This window comes from Onychostoma macrolepis, chromosome 24 (genome assembly GCF_012432095.1).
Source record: "Onychostoma macrolepis isolate SWU-2019 chromosome 24, ASM1243209v1, whole genome shotgun sequence".
NCBI classification, from domain to species: Eukaryota; Metazoa; Chordata; class Actinopteri; order Cypriniformes; family Cyprinidae; genus Onychostoma; species Onychostoma macrolepis.
In genome coordinates this window covers 12,033,255-12,053,732 of record NC_081178.1, presented here as the reverse complement: position 1 = coordinate 12,053,732, position 20,478 = coordinate 12,033,255, and the positions used below count along the sequence as shown (strand labels likewise).

The 20,478-nt window shown below is 39.2% G+C and overlaps 2 protein-coding genes and 1 pseudogene across 5 annotated transcripts; all 3 read left to right on the top strand.

Moving 5' to 3' along the window:
• Window positions 1–168: 168 nt before the first annotated feature.
• Window positions 169–3,561, top strand: LOC131532843 (GTPase IMAP family member 8-like; annotated as a pseudogene).
• Window positions 3,562–4,760: 1,199 nt separating this feature from the next.
• Window positions 4,761–10,158, top strand: naa50 (N-alpha-acetyltransferase 50, NatE catalytic subunit). 4 transcript variants are annotated; one of them, XM_058765434.1, is made up of 6 exons: window positions 4,761–5,164; window positions 6,344–6,476; window positions 6,960–7,096; window positions 7,995–8,114; window positions 8,346–8,412; window positions 8,612–10,158. In XM_058765434.1, the coding sequence occupies exons 2-6, from the start codon at window positions 6,406–6,408 to the stop codon at window positions 8,787–8,789; spliced, it is 573 nt and encodes a 190-aa protein (XP_058621417.1). In that variant the 5' UTR covers window positions 4,761–5,164; window positions 6,344–6,405; the 3' UTR covers window positions 8,790–10,158. The 4 variants fall into 4 exon arrangements, with proteins under 4 accessions (XP_058621417.1, XP_058621420.1, XP_058621419.1 ...); XM_058765437.1 differs by lacking the exon at window positions 6,344–6,476 and having other exon boundaries at window positions 4,771–5,164; window positions 6,963–7,096; XM_058765436.1 differs by lacking the exon at window positions 6,344–6,476 and having other exon boundaries at window positions 4,775–5,164.
• A 290-nt stretch (window positions 10,159–10,448) lies between these two features.
• Window positions 10,449–20,197, top strand: LOC131533238 (basic helix-loop-helix domain-containing protein USF3). The gene is made up of 7 exons (XM_058765445.1): window positions 10,449–10,582; window positions 11,226–11,314; window positions 11,417–11,481; window positions 12,049–12,080; window positions 12,198–12,280; window positions 12,384–12,480; window positions 12,687–20,197. Exons 3-7 carry the CDS (start codon window positions 11,435–11,437, stop codon window positions 19,514–19,516), a joined length of 7,089 nt encoding a protein of 2,362 aa, XP_058621428.1. The 5' UTR covers window positions 10,449–10,582; window positions 11,226–11,314; window positions 11,417–11,434; the 3' UTR covers window positions 19,517–20,197.
• Window positions 20,198–20,478: the final 281 nt, after the last annotated feature.

The window sequence follows — 20,478 nt, the reverse complement described above, 5'->3', positions numbered from 1 at the left end:
TCCAGGGTCACATATAGGTGTGTCAGATGACATTCAAAACCCACAGAGGCTCAAACAGGTTCGATTTAGGCATTCACGCTCCACCAGGTGTGTTTTCTACATTATGTTGTAAAACTATCTCTTTCAGTTTGAAGACTTGAGGGCAATGAGGATGAAATCACGTCCACAATGGGTAAAAATAGCAATAAATCTGTTTAATTTAATATGCAAAAATTAGAGTTTTATCCTACTTTAGTAGTGTGTTTGTTTTATTGTGTGTTTACTTTGTGCTCTGGTTGGTTTTGTCTAGACTTGAAACAGAATTATGTGAAAAACAGAGAATCGCTGGTCAAAGTGGGTGTTCATAAGTCTCGAAAAAAGCAACAACAACAAAAAGGAAACAATCACAGTCCTAAAGCTATAATTTCAACTATGTTTCCTGGTAACTATCACTTTACAGTTTTAAATCTGTTAAATGTGTACTACACATTCGATTCAAAGATCGGTGGACAGACCCATCACTGTCATAAATGATCCTACCACATTCAGATTTCTACGAGAGTGAAAGAGTGTGTGTATCTGTCTGATCCAGGACCTCATGCGATCATACTCATACTACAGCATAATGACTTTAGTGAGGATGACATATGAAGAATGAATTATGTACTGAAACAGTTCAGTGACAAGGCAATTAAACGCACAATAGTGTTAACTACTGATACAAAGACTCTGAGCTCCTGTGCTAAAGAATAATGCTATGCTATGCAATAAAGGAGTGTGGAGGAGGACATATCCAGTTTGATCAAAGACAACCAGGATGTTACTCTGAGATCATTCAAAGAGTAGAGAAGGTAAAGGATGAATATGAAGAGTTTCTCAAACGTGAGGTATTTGATGATGCAGAAGAAAGAATCAGTGCATCAGTGGTCAGAGTGGAAGTGGAGGAAGAAGGAAATAAAAAGGGAAATGATGGTGGAGGTTTTCTACAGTTTTTCTGTAAGTCTCAGTATTACTTTACTAAGTGTATGCACATTACCAATTGTTTACCTATATACAATGGATTCATTTAATTCAAAATATTTTAATTTTATGATAAAAAAGAAAGATTTTTGGCTATATTACTTGCATTTTAACACTAAAGCACAGTGCAATTATTTCATGTCATTCATGTGGGTGTGGTTGGGAGTTCTCATGCAATTTATGGGTGTATATGGAAGACTATCACTTAAAAATAAGAAATTTATTAGAAATGTATTCACTAAAAATATAGAATATAAATAAATATAAATTAAGAATAAATAAAGATTTCTTGAAGTATTCATAAAGTTTAGCTCCAACCTGCTCCAACACACCTGCCTGAATGTTTCTAATAAGACTGAAAAAACCTTGATTAGCTGATTCAGGTGTGTTCTTCTTTTTTTCATAGTTGGTAAAAGAAAGCACAGTCCAGAGCATATTCATCCTAACAGTGAGTCCGCAAACTTAGCCATCACTTGATTTCAAATAAGTAGAATTTAATGTAATCTGTTTACTAATTATATTTTGCAGTATTTTATATTGATGTTGTTTAAGGAAACTGATAATATAAGGACCAAAGTCAACTGTTTCTTAAACTGTTTTTCATTTTCAGCTTCTGCTTCTGAAAAAGCAAAATTCAACTTGGTGCTGTGTGGAAGAAATACAAAGCTCAAGGTCTCTGTGTCTGATATGTTACAAGGGAAAACTTCATCCACACATCAGAGAGAGTCTAGTTTAGTTTGTGTAAAGACAGAGGTGAAGGTACATGCTCTCACTGAGCTCTCAGAAGAGGAAGTGATGTGCCAGACTCTCCGCTGTTTGTCTCTCTGTGATTCTGGAGTTCATATTTTCCTCCTCATCATTATTCCTGTTGGTCCACTTACTGATGAACACAAAATAGAACTGGAGAAAAATTCACCACTTCATGGTGCTCTTCACTACAAATCTCACTGTTGACCAAAGTGTGAGAAATTCTGTGATAACCACAGAATCTCAAACAGTTGTTAGTCTGTATGGAGGTCTTTACAATGTAATGGGATTGAAGGACTATAGAAACTTTGAACAGATCTCTGACCTGTTGGAGTGTATAGAGAGCATTAAAACAGAACCCTACTCACTTCAGATGTATATAAAGGCTCAAGAGAACAGAGTCAGATATGAGCTAGAGGAAAAACTGAGTGAAATGGAGATCAAAATCAAAGAGTTGTCACAAAGTTAAGTTAATCACAGTTTTTCTTTCTAAATACATTTTTCATTGCGATTTTCCAGATTAAAATGTTCATTGCACTAGACATACACTTGTCTAAGTACAAAAGTTATTTAGTAGAATTTAAGTGGACATGCTTTAATGTTGAGCTGTAGTCCATTATTTAATTATTTATTTGTGTAGTACTTGACGCAAACGTATTGTAAATTGTTAAAAGTCTATAATTTCTCATTTCAGGTGAAGATGCACCATCAGATTCAGGCTTTTTAAGAATTGTGCTGATTGGAAAGACTGGAAATGGAAAAAGTGAAACAGGAAACACCATCCTGGGGAGAGAAGAGTTTCATACTGAAGTCAGTTCAGATTCTGTGACGAATGTCTGCATGAAAGGAGTTGGAGAAGTTCAGGGTAGACCTGTAGCTGTTGTTGATACTCCAGGTCTCTTTGACACCACACTGTCAAAGGAAAAAGTGCAGGAAGAAATTGTGAAATGTGTTTCACTGTCAGCACCTGGACCGCATGTCTTCATTATTGTCTTGGGTGTGGGAAGATTTACCAATGAAGAGAAAAACACTGTGGATCTGATAAAAATGATTTTTGGTCCAAGTTCTGAACAGTTCAGCATTGTTCTGTTGATTAGAGGAGATGATCTGAAAAATGAAACAATAGAACAGTATGTAGAGAAAAGTAAAAATGTAGATCTCAAGAAATTGATCAGGGACTGTGGAAACAGGTTTATAGTTTTTAATAACAGAGACAAAAAAGATAACGCAAAAGTTACTTGGCTTTTAAATATGATAGAAGAGGTGAAAAAATCTAATAAGGGGCAATATTTCACAAACAGCATGATTGAGGAAGCAGAGATGTCCATTAAAAAAAAGAGTGGAGGAAATACTGAAAGAAAAAGAAAGTGAAATCCAGACAAAATACGACATGGAAATGGAAACCATGATGGAGAGACTAGACAAAGAGAAAAGAAAAACAGATGAGGAAAGGACAAAAATGGTGAATCAGTTCAGAGAAAAAGAGGAGACTCTCAGAAAAGAGTTTGAAGAGAAAGAAATGGTTGCTCAGTTGGCATAAGATAACATGATTTGAAATCCACCATCTTTGCCTGTGGTGGCTCAGGAACACGCAGTTCTGCTGCCAGTTTGTACAGTCACATCCATAACATTGTCAGAGAAGGCAATAATGTTTTTTGTATGTAAGATAAACATGATTCATTAAAATGTACAGGTTTGGGGGCGGTGTTGAGGAAAGGTACTTTTAAAAGTAATGCATACAATATTGCGTCACTCTAACTAATTAAGTTTCTTAGTTACTTTTTATGGAAAGTAATGCATTACGTTACTTTTTAAATCTGGGCTGAGCTTGCTTGTTTGTTTTTAATATGAAAAAGTTATATTTTTATAGTTATATTTAAAAAAAAAACCCACAAATGTTATGTTTGTAAAAGTAACTCAGATATTTTCTTGTAAATTGAAAAGTAATGCATTATTGCTTTATTAGTTTCTTCAAAAAGTAATCTGATTACGTAACTCACATTACTTGTAACTTGTACCCCCAACACTGTTTGGGGGTATTTTTATTTTCCAATATTTTGTAAGATACTTTGACTTTAATGATACAAAATAATAATAAAAAAAGTCATGTTTTTATTGTCATAGTTCTTTTTTTTTTTTTTTTCTTTCTTTCTTTTTTATATATGTATCCACTGGTGAAGAAGAACATTATTGTGCTTTCTGTGTTAATATTTAGGGTTTGTAATCACATTGTGATTAGAGCCGTGTTCGATTTATTTGTCACATTTAAAGTTTAGAGATGCAACAAGAAGCTGTAGTGCATAGTTACCTAACTTTCAAACATCTTAAAAGCATTTTAAACAAGTATTTTTTTAAATACATTTTGCTCTTTGCAGCCATGTGTAGTTATGGCATAACAGGGCTATACTAACCAAACCTTGACCCCTTGGATGTATCTGCACTTTTGAGGCAGAGCAGAACTTCCACAAATAATGTTAAAGGCATCATGTTTTTTTTTTGCCTACATTGCAAACTATCCCATTTTTTTTTAAAGATAAATAGGCTATATAAGTATTATGTTCTATGTTAGTATTATGTTCTATGTTCCATATATTATATGAATAAAAACATCTAAACAATACTCATAAGTTTTATCATTCAATCAAATCATTCAAAGGCCGGAACTTAAGCTTTTATTTATACTGTGTAAAATTGAACGCAGTCTAAAAATCTTGTGTTTAAATGTAATTTGAGTTAAATTATTTGACTCTAAAACTCTTATAAAATAAAAACACTAAATATTCCCTTCATTTCATTTTATAGTAGATATTCATGTATTTTATTACACTGTACAGGAAGAGACCTTTGGAAATCTATTTTTATAATAATAAGTCTTGTTTAAAATAATAACATTGTTTTATTTCGATTAATATAATAGGACAGGACTTGTATTTTCAAGGCATAAAATTACCTTAACGTAATTTCCCGTTTTTCTGTTTCCTGTTGCTTGTTGTCAGTGGTGAAGGTTGACAGAAGCAGCCTCCCAGAACTAGTGTTGCCAAATCCTCTATTTAATCAACCAACGACCACATACTTAGGTGAGATCGTAAATGCATTTCCACGGATTAAATGCATGCTCACATATATCCAAATTACATTAACTATTATAGTAAATGAGTTATATTTCAAAACAGCTATAAAATCTTTTAATTAGGCTCTCTATCTGACTTAAGTTGATTGCGGTGATTTAATCACAAAGACCTGGCAACCGTCGGCCACAGCACAGAGGCAAATGCGGACTGCTTAGCTAGTGTGCTAGCAACATACATGTGGAGGGGATCACATCCCAAACTCTGCCCAAATTCCCCTTTAGACTGCCAAATACCGCCAACTGCCCCTGTATCCCTCACAACAAACGTGTTTTCTTCAACATGAAAGGGTGAGTAAACAACTACGAAGGGTCTTTTCATCTCAAGTAAAGTTTTCCCCTCTCTATTCTCTCTTTTTTCCAGCAGGGGGGCAGTGGAGTTGGTCTAATGCTAGCTGCTAGCTCTCTGCGCGCTTAATGTGGAGGAGAGACATTTGCGCCGCATTTTCACACCCAGCCGTTAGACATTGCCATCTCTTTTTTTCGCCAATGTTGCGAAAATGCATTAAAATACCTCATATAATCCAGCGTCAGATTAAAGCATATGCCAGTAAAAATGGCACGATTTAAGTCCGTGCCAAACTGGATCGTGTGTCGAATCTAAATCCGAAAATGTTGAGTCAGTCTTCAAGTTGCTATCTTGGTTAGCCTGCCACGCTTATATCTTTCTGAAATGAGCTCTCATGGATCCTGAGGCCGTTAGTTTTCCATTAAAGCTTATTGTTGTCATGTTGAGATTAATATGTGTGAATATTTTGATGTAAAAACGGAAAGATGTGACACACGTGAGGGAGTGAGCTTAGCCGCATAGCACACTGAAAATGACAGAAGTTCATATGGTTTTAAGACACATCATGAAGGTTGTTACTTGAAGTTTGGTGTATGAAATAATACATATATCGTAATAAATATGTATAACATACAATGTTGCGTCAGAGTGCAATCTCGCTGAAGTGATTTGCTTTGACCATGTGTAAAGATAAAATAAAAGGATGCTGCTTGTTTGATTCTGTTTAAGTACCTTTCATCTTAAGTATTATCGTTTTAAATTAAGTATAAAATTTACATCTTTACCACAGTGGTACCCAACCCTGTTCTTGGAGGGCCTCCAGCAGCACATTTATTTGACACACCCATTACAGGTCTCTGATGTGAATCAGGTGTGTTTGATTAGAGAACTCTCTGAAATGTGTATTTTTAGGGGCCCCCAGGGGCAAGGTTGGGGATTCACTGCTTTAACAGTTTGAATTTATGTCTAGAAGGCTGTTTGATAGTATTTATATGAAATGTCATGATTTTTTTTTTTTACCCAGAAAATGGGAGACTTTATCCCCACTCAAGCTTGTCATTTAAAACAATGCATTTTGAGTTGATGATCTTGAATCACAAGGTTTTGTTGTGTAATAGTAGTGGTCATCCTCTGTAAACCATATTTAGCGTCCGTGTTTTTCTCCTGTCACCTCATACTAGTTGTGGCAGCGGTGAGCACATGACCAGCAGCTGTTGTGTTGGTGCTGGTGTTGGGCTTCAGCATGCTGACCTCCTATAAATACCAACTTTACACATTGCTAGTTTACTGTCAAGTTGACCCAAGACATTTTTTGTGAGTGCACTGTTTGGATGTCACCAACTAGAAAGAAAATTAGTAAATGGGGATGCACATATATATATATATATATATATATATATAAAGTTTGATAAAATAAGCCAAAAATTTAATTATGGCTGATATTAAAATTCTATGCTATTTGGGCTAAACAAAAATAAATCGGTTACTTTTCATCTCAGTGTAATTTAGGCATCACGACTTGATAGAGTATAAAAACGGCATATTCGTTTTGAGATTTTCTAAACATTTAAACGACTTAAAGTGGCTGTTACATGATGCCAAAGGTAATTAAATGTTAAAATAGGGAAAATGATAAACATGCATACATTTGCTATATATCCAATATCGACTGGTATTGTACCAATATACTGTGCATCCCTACTAGTAAAGCTGTATTACTGTATTTTTAGAGGCTGTATGTTCTTCTGATGTGTAGAGTCTGTGCACAGCTAGTTGACCATTCTGCTTTTGTTCTAGTAGCCGGATCGAGTTGGGGGACGTTACACCCCACAACATTAAACAGTTGAAGCGTCTGAACCAAGTGATCTTCCCTGTCAGCTACAACGACAAGTTCTACAAAGATGTCCTTGAAGTAGGAGAGCTCGCCAAACTAGGTAAGAAACAAAGCTACTGTTGTACTGACTTCCTGTTGATAGTTTTGATATAGGTCATATGTTAAAAGTTTCGGTTGGTAAGATTTTTTTATTTTTTTAATGCTTCTGAAAAGCTGCCTTTATTTGCACAAACATAGAGTAATAACAGTGATATTGTAAAATATTAGTTAAATTATTTTCTATTTTGATATATTTTAAAATGTAATTAATTCCTGTGATGGTAAAGCTGAGTTTTCAGTCATTAGTCTTCAATATCACATGATCCTTCAGATATTATTATAAGATGCTAATTTGGTGCAAGAATGTTAAACATTCTTGACAAAAACACCAGAAAGTTCTAAAGAATAGCATTCATATAAACTAGATTTGTTTTGTAAGATTATAAATATCTTTACTATCACATTTTGATCAATTTAATGCATCCCTTTTGACTAAAAGTATTCATTTCTTAAAAAAAAACAAAAAACACTTGCTTACCCAAACATGAAAAAATACTATAGTTATTTATAGTAAATTCTGTAGTGTTTTTGTACCATACTATAGTAAAGTATATTATACTGCAAATATTATAGTATTTACATCACTGTTAATGAATGCTACAGCATACTTAGTAGTGAACTGATAAACTAATAAATCCTGTAGTATTTGTTAGTTTTTACTACAGTAAACTATAGTGTATTGTATTATAATATACCCTACAGTTGTAGAATACTTAGTATAGTATTGGGTAGAGTAGTTTGTTTATATTACTATAGTTGTTATATTACCACAGAAATTGTAGCATTACCACAACAAATTAATTCAAGTACTTTACTATAGTATGGTTCAAAAACAATATAGTATTTTTTCATGTGGGTAGTATAAATAGATTCCTGCTAACCGTTTGAACCTTTTACAGCGTATTTCAACGACATCGCAGTTGGTGCCGTGTGCTGTAGAGTGGATCACTCTCAGAACCAGAAGCGACTCTACATCATGACCCTGGGTTGCCTAGCACCTTACCGCAGACTTGGCATAGGTAAGATCACTTTTCTGGACGTTTCATGCACTTGTGTGTCCTCGTTTTTCTCAAAGGGCAAAAAGGGGTCAGATTCCCTTGGATCGAATGCATGATTGCATAATCAGATTATTGTCTTTGAGTGATGCCTGACATGAAGATTTGTATAATCCACTAGAGCAGTGATGTTTGAATTTTGTTCTTTGCACTTTTTCCCGTTACTGATATTTATCTTGCCATGTTTGTTTGAAGGAACAAAAATGCTGAACCATGTGTTGAACATTTGTGAGAAGGATGGCACTTTTGACAACATTTACCTGTGAGTCTGAAGACGGTCTCGTGCTTTATTTGTCGTGAAACCTCCATCTGTGTCTCATTCACATTAATGTTTAATGTTGAAACTCAAGTAACCACATAATTGCAAGTCTCTGCTGGAAAATGAATCACTGAATAATTACTAAGGAGTCTTCTCCATGCTAAAGTAACATGGTTTCGCTTTCTCTTTCGTGTCTCCGCAGTCACGTGCAGATCAGCAACGAGTCTGCAATTGACTTCTACCAGAAATTTGGCTTTGAGATCATCGAGACAAAAAAGAACTATTACAAGAGGATAGAGCCAGCAGATGCCCATGTTCTTCAGAAAAGCCTGCGTAGCCCATGTGCGCCACCAGCAGGAGAGCTGCAGAAAGCCGACTAGGGGTCGAAGCGCGACACCAGATTGGTCTCTTCCCCCAAATGGAACTGTAACAGATGCCCCAGGGTTGACACACTCACCACTTTCTTCAGAGGACATTTTAGACAGAAAAAGTCAATGACGTATTTGCTGCATTTATTGTGCAAAAACTTTAGTCCCCCCTCAATTATTATTATTATTATTTTTTTTTTTTTTTTCGTTTCATCATTTAGAGAGTTGAAATTACATGGAGGTTTTCAAGCAGAATTCATAAGTGCTCCAAAAAGCTGCTGACGACTTATTGATCTGACATGGTGAAGGTTATGTTTTCAAAGCATACAGTTTGCATTTGTTTTAGATTTGTTTAAGGTAAGGGGACATAGCTTTGCTCGGACAAAACAATAGAACTAAAGAGGTAAAGTCTTTCAAATATGACTCGATGCGCCCCAGCTGGCAACCTTGGAGTGATTGTTTGAATCGTCTTAGGGGCACGTGGGATCCGCAGAAGTCCATCACCCCGCCACCTGAGCCCTCGGACACACGGCAAGAGAATCTACTGGTGGCTGAGACCTCCTGCTTCACCATACAGGCAATATGCAATGCTGGAGGGTTGCATGTGATGCAATGTCTCCTTGTGATGTCAGCCGCCTCAGTCTGAGTTGAGGCTAAACCAGTGAGGAAATGGAGCGTAGAGCCCCCTCGAACAAGAGAGTGGTACAACTGTTTTAGTAAGGGGGAGGTTAAGCGGAGTAAACTCCACTTGTTTGTGAATGTTTTGTTTTTCAGCCCATTATTTAAAATCCCCATCTTTTTTTATTTTTTATTTGTGGATTGAGTCTGGGCTTTTTCTAGGGTTTGCAGTAACGCTGCTGGTGAGATGGCAAGGCTTCAGATAACAAACAGGAATGGCTTTTTATGGGCCTTGACGGTTGCATTGTTTACAGTGAATGTGGTTCTCTAATCATTTTTTAGTCCACCGGGACTGAAGTTAGAGTTTAGTAGTGTTTTTGATGTGAACGTTTAATTTTCACCCCTCCCCATTACCTGCCAGAGTGTTTCTATATTTGAATCCTAGCTTCTCACTTGTTACCGCAGCAGAAATAAATCCTCCCACAATACAACAGTTACATTTCAGTGATGTTCACTGACCACCACCTATTTCCCATACACAATGTGGGAGTATTACAGGTTAGTTCTACAAGTTATTTTATAGGACTTACAGAACCAGATCCCAGGAAAAGCCCGGACTCAGTGCATGCCAGAGGAGACATGCCCTCTCCATTGTAGTAAAAGCATGTTTTTGTTCCTCCTTTCTTTGGAAAATTTTATCTTTTTCTGGAGCTCTATATTGTATGACTTTTAAACCTCTAAATAAAAATTACTATTTGCATTATTTGTCGTTTTTCATTTTTTTTCTGGACATGAATATTATACTGCATTCAGTGTTTAATAGAAACTTTTTAATAGAAATTTGTATTTTGCTTAAAATATTGATTTGAGATTTTAAGATTTCTTTACATTTTATTTTAAGAGGTTACAAAGTCCACAAAACGACACCACTAACAACAAACATTCACGTCTCCTGCGTTGTTTGCGTTTTCCGATGTCCTCATCAACGATAACGCCCCTTCAGCACGGTTTCGTGGTCTGATTGGATACAATCTCATTCGTCTTCGCTGTGATTGGACAGAACGGAAATCCCGCCTCACTGTTTTGTGACTGGCAGTTTTATGCTAGGTCAGAGATGGAGTAAATTGTTCAGGATCAACAAAGTTTTGACGGGGATATTATCAGCTCAAAGGATGGACAAGCAGTTGGTAGGTCCTTCTGAAGTGACAGACCTGCTGACATGTTGTATTAAAGATAAGTGATGCAGTTAGTAATCGTAAACCATGGTAATGTGTTAGCTGTCGTGTTAGCTCACTGCCAGTTAACCACTCAAGCCATCTTTGTACCTTAAGGGCATACAAAAGGATAGAACTAAAGAGTCGTACCGTATTATGTGTACAGTCAGCTTTGTTCTCCTCAGTCTGTGTTGTATTTATTTTCTCTATTCAGGCTCAGAGCTCAACAGATATAGTCTAGGTTTCAAAGCTAATAAGCTAAGTCTGTTAGCCAGTTCAGTGTTAAAGAGCTTTACACGCTAGTGGTGACAGAAGAGTCAAATTGGCTGTCTTGTACTGTATTTACATGCATAGGAATTTTGATTTAATAAACAAGCTCAGTTAGGTGAAATCTGTATTTAGTCTGTGTTGCTAACTCCTGACTTGACAGTTTGATTCCTAGTTATTGTTTTGAGGACTTGCAAATAAATACAATGTCCATCTCATTTAATCTTCAAAGGCTTCCTTCATGTTAAAGCACGGAGTCAGTGACAATCTGTGCAGAATGTATAAGACAAGAAGACAATAACATTGTCATATATGTCAATCTACACTTATTTTTCTTTTTCTTTTGCAGTTTTTTATGGAGCACAGACGTGCATGGATCTATGGTCTCCAACATTGTTGAGCTCACACACATGATAGCTGCATGCTTAGTGCTGGAAGGTAATTTTGCATTTACCCCCAACCACAACATATCCCCTTACATATACTATGAGTTGCATTCTTTTCAAATAAGATTTTGTTAATGTGTTTTGGTATTAACAGGCTGTTAAGTGTGCCAGGATGCCGGAGATAGTACAGAATCAAACAAATAACCCAAAACCGCCACGGTACTGATCAGTTCCTGCTTAAAGCATATATTGAATGTCATGGCAGTTCTGATTGAACCCAGTGAATTATTCCTTCATTAAATTTACAGTTTTTGGGCTATGTTTGACTTATGGCTGACCCTTAACAATAAGGTTTTGTATTTTAATGTTCTGTAATTTTATTGTTTTAATGCAGTAAATGCAATAGGTAACAATAAACTACATTTTATAACATTTATTATTCTAAGTTACTGTTGTATAAGTTTATGTTAGTAAATGTATTATGAAAGAACATGACAATGAACAAATAGATAAATGAACATGTACATGAATAAATATGCTTATAAAAATAGCTGTTTATTGTTTATCATACCTAATGCATCAATGTTAACGAATTGACTCTCATAGGAAAGTATTACAATTTTATATTTATAAATCTTTGCTTTAATTATGTGTATATACGTTTTTAATTATGAGTAAGAATGCACTTTAATTAGTTAGGTAGTAGTGTTCTGATGTTTACTGTTATTTTTATTCACTTATGAGCTCAAGTTCTTTATCATTTAATAATTTTCTGTGAAATGTTAGGCGGAAGAAAAACAAGGAGATCCATAATGCAGGTGAGAAAGCATTATGGTAAAAATTAATCTAACTGTTTTTAATCTCATTTTAATATTAAATGAATATTTTTATAAGTAATATTCTGTATGCTGTTTCTTATTTTTCATATACATCAGTGGAAAGACATCGTAAAGAGAAAATCAATGCTGGTATAAATCGGATTGGAGAACTTTTGCCTTGCTCTCAGGCCTTGAAACAGGTAAATGTGTAATAGAACTAGAAACTAAGCACAGTTTTAAAAGTGCAATTTTTTATTGTTTCTACAGAGTTTTCACTTTGTAATATCTTGACTTTTCTTATAGAGTAAAAATATGATTCTGGGAGAGGCTTTTCGTTACATCACTGAGCTAAAGCGACAAAATGATGAAATGCTGCTTAATGGAGGAGACAAAGTCCAATGTGAGCCATGACTTAATTACAGTAGTTAATTGTATAACTTAAGTGCATTCACATGTGATCCATGAACATTTTATGAATTCCTTATGGGGACATGGTTTTATTAAGATAAGTACTGAATTAAATGCCAGCCAATGCATTCTTATGTGCATTATTGTGCTTATGTGCAATCATTCATTTTGACATCTGTGTTAAATATGTCTCCGCAGCGGAAGAGATAAAGCGCTTACGGCACCAGCTAGAAGACCTGCGCAAGGAAAGTGCTCATTATATCGAACTCCTCAAAGCTAATGGCATCAATTTCCTGGATGACCCCACGATACACTGGAAAGGGAAGCAGCGCTGTGCAAAAGTAGCCAAAGTCACTCCAACTCACTTGATGTCAAAGGGAATAATTGTCTACTCTAATGGCAACAGCTCCTGTCCTACAAGCAAAGGCTCAATGCCACCAAATCCAGTTTCTCATCTTGATAAACAACCAGCAAATGCTGTAACAGTCCAACCTGCATGTGATATAACACTGGGTATGGGCCAGTCTGTTGGTATTACAAACGAAGCACCAGTAAATAAAGTTGTAGTCTCCTCTGCATCTTCCCACATACCTGTAGCAACTCTTATTCCTGCTGTGTCAAAGCCATGTCTTACAGTCTTGGAACAATATTCTCCTCTGGCACCTGCTACTCCAAGATTAAACCCTCCTATGAATTATATTGCTCTTCAAGGTGTATGTCCCCAGCCTGTTGTCAGCACCCCAGTCCCTCCGCAACTTCAACCAGATAACCCAATCCCCAGTCTCACTTCTGTTACCTGTCCGACCACCCCCCTCAGACTTCAGCATATGCTTAGCCTATCTTCACTGCCTCAAGTTGTGATCAGTAACTCAGTGGTTCCTGTTGCTCCATCCACTGAAATTCAATCTGTTAGCACTATATTGCCATCAAGCTCTACCCTTCTTAGAACCAGTGCAACTAGTAGCACTCAGACTACATGGACAACACTACAGCTTGCAGGAAATACAGTGCAACCTGTGTCTCAGGCACTCGTCACAGATGGTGCCAGCATTTCACATAATCCTCAGCAACTTTCTTTATGTTCAACTGGGACAAAACACATTGAGGAGCCTGCTTCTATCCATTTGCAACCACAGACTCCTTTGCAACTGCAAGCCCCAACACCAACATGCATTCCTGTTCAACCACCTGGGCCAAGACCTCCTCAGATATATTCAGCAGTTGTGCCATGCCCTCAGAGAGCAGTAGCACAACAGTCTTCAATTTTGTCAGTGCCAGCCGTCGTATCCCAAGCCGTAGTGGTCCATCAACCTGTTGAAACACAGACAGCACAGTTGACCCATCCACAATCATCTGTTAGGGCACAACCTGCTTTATTACCAAAACCTCAACTCAACTCCACTCTGATGACCACCTGCAACCCCACCCTACAACCTAAAACTCCAGTTCAGCCTGCTCTGCCATGCCAGCCTCATTCCCAACCTACAGTGGTGCCCCAAGCCCAGTCTGCCGTTGTGCCTCAACTGCATCTCAGTGTGGTGCCTCAAGCTCAGCCAATCATAAATCCACCAACTCAGCCTGCCCTTGTGCCTCAACCACAAGCTGCCACACTGCCAGTGTTACAGACAATGCAGTTATTGCAGGTGAATTCTGAGGAAACACCAGTTACTGTGACCTCCTCTCCTCCAAGTAACTCGCATGTTGTTATTCTGCAACAGGGAGGCTCATGTCCAGCACCACAGGTTCTCAGAGAGGATGTCACTAGTCAGACACCCTGCCAGCACATTGTCATAATTCAGGCACCTACTTTGACCCCTGCGCCACAGAGTCATCACACTGCCATTGTGTCAACTGCAACCCCAACGTTATCCAGTCAAATGACCACTTCAAACACTACCTGTACAGCTAGCATGCAGGCAGCTGGTTCAAAGCAGTTGGTACATATTCTTCCACGGCCCTCAAACCAATTGCAAGCACAAGCACCTCAGACTATCACTGTGAATGGACAAGTTTATGTTCTGCAGCCGGCAAAGTCACCAGATAAGGGAAACTCTCAATCTGGTCAAAGTGTAACTCCGATACTTCAGCCCACCTTTGAGGAACCCACCTCCAATGTTGCCATGAATTGTTTAGGTGCTCTAACTAGTCTTAGTCAGAGCATTTCAAAGGTCTCAAGTCAAAGCAATGTTCAGATATACTCCATTGCTCCACCTTCATATACTACTGTGCAACCTCTTCCAACATGTGGTTCAGAAGTCAGCACTTCTACTGAAACTGTTCTTTCCTCCTCTGTACCTGTACCATCAACTGCTGCTGGCAGTGCAGTTAAAATTCTGCCAAAGAAAGGTTGTGGGACTTCTGGATATCAAACCAGACAAAACTCAGTTAGGAGAACCAAACTGGTGAAACGAAAGGAACCTAAATCTGGGCGAAGTTTGCGTAGAATTGCTGTCAAGAGTAAGGCATTTGTTGCAAATGATACATGTTCTGAGTTATCCACTGTAGCAGAAGGTGTTGATTCGGTTAGTTCTTCAAATAAAGATACGGTTACTCATGATGTTAACACCCAGAGAGGACCTGCCCCAAACAGTGTTAGTTCCACATGCAGTAGTTCTGCAGTCATTAGTGTCAGTTCCTCCAGTGAAAAATCAGCAGACAGTTCTGTCACGCCTTCAGTAAATAGATCCATTGCCAAGCCCACACTGGCTGGTGGAGAAGTTTCAAAGACTAAAGCAAAATCTATAGATGATGTCCACTTGCATAACAATGTAACAGTTAGTAGTGTCAGTACTGCAAGTTCTACTCAGGGTAACGTGGTTGTTTCTACAAACTGTGGCAGCTTGAGTAAAGAAATCTTTACTCCAGATATTGGTCCCCAGCTTAATTGTTCAGCGGTTAGCGTTGCCCTCTCGTCACAGTGTAGCTCTGTGGATACTGCTGTAACTTTATCATCAGAAGTTCATGTTAACTCTTCATGCAGTGTGACGTTTTGTAGTGAAACTACTGAGCAGAATAAGGTGAGTAGCAGTAATGTTTGCACCAGTAGCAAAAGCAGATCAACAGAATCAAGAGCCAGTTTTACAGAGAGTTCCTCTCCGCTGATCACTGTAAGCTCTGCCCAAAACAGTTCAAAAGGTAAATCTGTCAGTTCAGACCTTTGTCAGCCTCCATTTCCAAGTAATATATCCACACCAAGTCAACAATTAGGTGTCAGTGCTAATTCAACAGAGGGTGGGCCAATGGTTTCCATCATGGCAAGTCAGCCCATTTCACAAACACAAGATAAGTTTGCAAGAAGAGAAGAGTTGACTGACTCTTCTCAAAATCAGACATCATTTATTGTGCCCTCAACTTCAACTCCTGGCTCAGACACTATGTCAACACAACCTGTTCAGATTCCAGAAACTTCTAGGGTGTCGGATCCTTTCAAGTCCCTAAAACGACCATCCACAATGAATATGTCCATGACAACCAGTAACCAAGGGAATTGTGCAGACTTCAAACTGCCTGATTCAAATATGAACACACAACCTGGCAAGGATGGACAATCTGATGGTGCCACGGAAAAGGGTGTGACAGAAATGGGTGCTTTTGCTCAAAAAGAGGCGGTTCCTCCACAACAAGTATGTACATTGGAAAATGATTCCTTTGATCCTCCACTGGGAAACAATAGACAGACTGATTCGCCTCTTGCAGGAGGTTCAGGTGGCAGAGGGTTTTCTGTTGCATCATTGCTTCCAGCAGGCCACAACATCAATGCCTCTTCAAGTACATTTGGTGCATTCACCTTCACTTCTGAGCAGGCAGAAATATTAGCAATGGCTGCAAGAGCCATATTTGAACAGGACAGCCCAGGCAAGAGGACTTCAGGATGCAGTGTTGACAACCCAACAAGTACTGCTGCCACAGGGTGGGACCTTCCAAAAATGCAGCCAGTCACTTCTAACAAGGATAGTGTGACTGACCAGCAGGTTAAACTGACAAAGCAGGCTGATTTACCTGTGTCAGAAACTTCATCTCAGGTCTCTGCTCGAGTTCCTCCAGTTGAGCCTTTAGCCAGCAGTACTACTGGCATCAGACTTCCACAGAGCATAGCTTACTCTCAGTCTCAGCCTAGTGCTGTCACCAGCCTTAATGTTAATAACCTCATCAGACCAAGCTCTAACCAACCTTATCAAGGATCACCCAATCTTATACAGCAGGTTTCTGCTCCGTCGTCAGGAGGTGCTGCTGTCATGGTGACTCAGTCTTCCTCACAAGTTCCCCAAACCTGTTCTCAACCTAATGAATATGCACCTTTAAAGAATGCTCTGATGCGGACCCATGTTGGTATTGGAATGGTTGAACGTCATCAGAAGGATATGCCAAAAAGGTCTGCCCAAGATGACCTTATTCTTCCAAATAAGCGTTCAAAACCATGCCCAGCAGGGAATGTTGCAAGAGTGGACATCAAAGCTGCAGATCACGTGCAAATGATGGTTGGTCAGATGCCCTCAAGTACTTCTGCAGTTATGCCAAGAAATCACTCTGATGGTGTTGGGGCTCTGTTTTCTGGTAATACTTTCATGAGCACTGTGCTCCGCCCTACTGATGGACACTGCTCTACTCAGGTTCCAACACATGAACAAACTCAGCCAAGTGTGGTGCACCTGCAGCAAGGACACACACAACATAATGCACCGCAATCTGGGCAGAACTTAGTTGGAAACCCCTACCTCAAACATCAACAACAACAAGAACAAAGACACCTTTACCAGCTTCACCATCACCTGACCCAACCAGAATCTCAGATCCACATTCATCAGCGAAACCTGCTGCAAGACCAGCATGTGCAAAAAAAGAGAGGAGTAGTGCGTGGTGGGCAGTCCGGACCAAATGTTGGTTTGCAGAAGCAACATCATTTGGAAAAGAGTGGCATGCAGCATCAGCAACAGCAGCCTCCTCAGCAACACCAACAGCAGCATCCACAACAATCCCAGCAACATCAGCAACAACAACAACAGCACCATCAACAGCAAAAAGCACAGCAGATTCAACAGCAGCAACAGTCACACCAACAACAGCAACAGATGCCACCACAGAATTCACATTCACGTCATCAGCATCTTCAGCAGCAGATTCAGCAGCAGCAGCACTTTGGGGCTAGACAGGACAAAAACTGTGAGGCCCAACAGGCAGGTCAGAGGGCACATCAAAACAATCACTTGGGTCAACCAGAACGTCCATCTGGACAGGATCATGGGGCTATGCAGAGACTAATGGGGTCTCGTTCAATAGAACAGCAGCAGATGACCTCTCAGGCTAGTAATTCTGTTTCGCGTTCTTCAGATCTTGCTTGCACTTCATCACGCCAGGAGCGCCACCGTCTCTCTAGCTACTCAGCAGAGGCTCTGATAGGCAAGACCCCTGCTACTGGTGAACAACGTATGGGCGTGCACCTGCAAGCACCTCGAAGCAATGCACAGGACCAGTCAGAATTGCGAGGCTATGTAGATTCTTCACGTGGTAAAGGTAACATTACTCATAATTCTCAGAGCAGATTACCACCCGACCATGCTAATAACACAGACACCCAAAGAATACCAGATTGTGGACCTTTCAAGGCTCTGGTTAGTGGGCATCAGCTAAGTAACTTTGAAGTGCAAGTGTCTCGAAGTGGTGACATGTCCAGCAAGTCTGTACCTCAAATCCAGAGAGGTCATCAGCCACAAACAGGATTTAGAATGGGTGCAGGGCCTACAGGGGATGGGCGTTCACGTGGAACATACTCAGGTCCGCATCCTGTTGCTCAAGGTGTGCACATTGGAGCAGGATTGACAAGAGAACAGGAGGGATGCCACCAGAGCTTTATGCAAAGTCTTTTGGCACCTCATATCCCTGAACAAAATGGTCACCAAAGGGCAGCCCAGGGGTGTACCCCAGGGAGTATAGAATACAACTGCGTTCCTGGGACCTCTGCTGGAGAACTTCAGGCTAAATCCTCAAGTCCTAATTTGCACCCTGGACAGAAAGCTGCTCCCATACGTCTAGGGGACAACAACAAAGGCCATATTTCTCAGGTCAGTGCAAATTTGCATGGTCCACCTGTGAGAACAGGTCCACCCCATCCCCCAACACCACACAGCAGTTCAGACACAGGACGTACTCAAGGCTCAACCAGGTCACTCTCTGTTAGTCAACGCCCCCATCATATTGGACCAGATCCACAAAGCACAAAGATTCGTCCAGGAGATCGACCACGGTCAGGCAACTTGAGACCTGGAAATCCTTTTGAACCAGAAAATTCTTTGTCCCTTCCATCAGGTGGAGGAGTGATCCTCGGCCGTACGCAAACAGGAAGTGAAGCTAGACGAAGTAGCATTGTGCGTTTCATGGCGGATGGTACACAGGTCAGCAGTGACAACAATTTAGTGTCCGATCGCTGTGCCGTGTCTGATCTCACCCAGAACTTTGGCTTTTCTTTCATTGAAGGAGCAATGAACCCACCACCTCCCATCAATGCCAATGCATCTTTCATCCCACCAGTCACGCAGCCCAGTGCCTCTCGCACCCCAGCCCTCCTCCCTGTGGAACCTCAGAACACTTTACCTTCATTTTATACTTCATATTCCCCTGCAGCTCATCCTAGCCTTCCAAGTGAGATTCCTTTACAGTATTTCTCAAACCAGATGTTTACAAGTCCAAGCACTGACAAGAGTGGCAGTGCACCACTGAACAACCGCTTCGGTTCTATTCTTTCTCCCCCTCGACCTGTAGGTTTTGCGCAGGCTACCTTTCCACTTCTCACAGATATAACACCAATGCCGATTACAAACTCTTCAGGCATCACACCTCATTTATCCAACTTTAACCTGACCTCTTTGTTCCCTGAAATTGCCACAGCAATGCCTCCGGATGGCTCCTCTATGCCAATGTCACCTTTATTGTCTCTTGCCAACACTACTTCTTCAGACTCGAATAAACAATCTAATCGCCCAGCCCACAACATCAGTCATATCCTGGGTCATGATGGGACTTCTGCTGTTTAAGGTTTTAAAGGGTTTTTCATCCCTTGCCACAGAATTTATTTGCCTTCACCTCTGCATAGATTTTGTAGAGGATGGTCATGGTGTAAAGACTTTTAATTCCTCAAAAGCAAATAAAGCGTGGAATGTTCTCAGCTCCCACGTCAGGATCACTCTGGAACTATGGGGGAAAAGTAAAATATTGCATTGTCTGTTAGCCTTTGGTTGGTTTCTTTTGCTTTGTTTGCTGTTTGGGCAGTCATGGTTCTACATGATGTATAACGTCTTTATTTTTCTTTAGAACGGCTCACATTGTTTAATAGGAAAATTAACGTGTCTGTATGGTCTTTTACTTTGTAGCAACAATAATGAAATGTGAAAGCAAAAAAAAGTTATGATTTTGCATTTAATGCTACAGTAGATATTTCTGAGCTGTTTTGTAATGTATCAGTTGGTTTTCAAAGGTTTATAAATATTTTTCCATCTGTAAAATGTTTCTCCTGCAGAATATCATTCCAGAAGAACTTTCACTTATTTATGAAAATGGAAATGTGGTCTGTAGATATTTGTAAAAAATTGAAAAGTTATTAAAGTTTCTATCTAATCTAAATTGAAATGTTTGTTTCTTACTGAATTTTGTGACCTATTTATTCAGAGGGCATAAGGTACTTTTTTTTTTTTTCTCCCAGATTGCTTGTTTTAGCATGTTAAAGCCACCAGATGTCAGCACCTATCAAAGATTTTGTGGTTCAACTTTCTTATTACTTATGGAAGCTCTTTACAAAAAATAAAAATGGTCAATTCCACTAGAGCCACTTAAGTTATTTAATTAATATGAACTACAACAGTGGTTATTCTGCTAGTTATTCTACTTCTGTGAATTTGAGAGGAACATGACCTTGAGACCAGCTGGTTAAAACTAAAAAAGTGGCTCAGGCAAGTTTATTGGAAATCAAAACTGCGGACTAGTACTTTTCTAAGTTTGA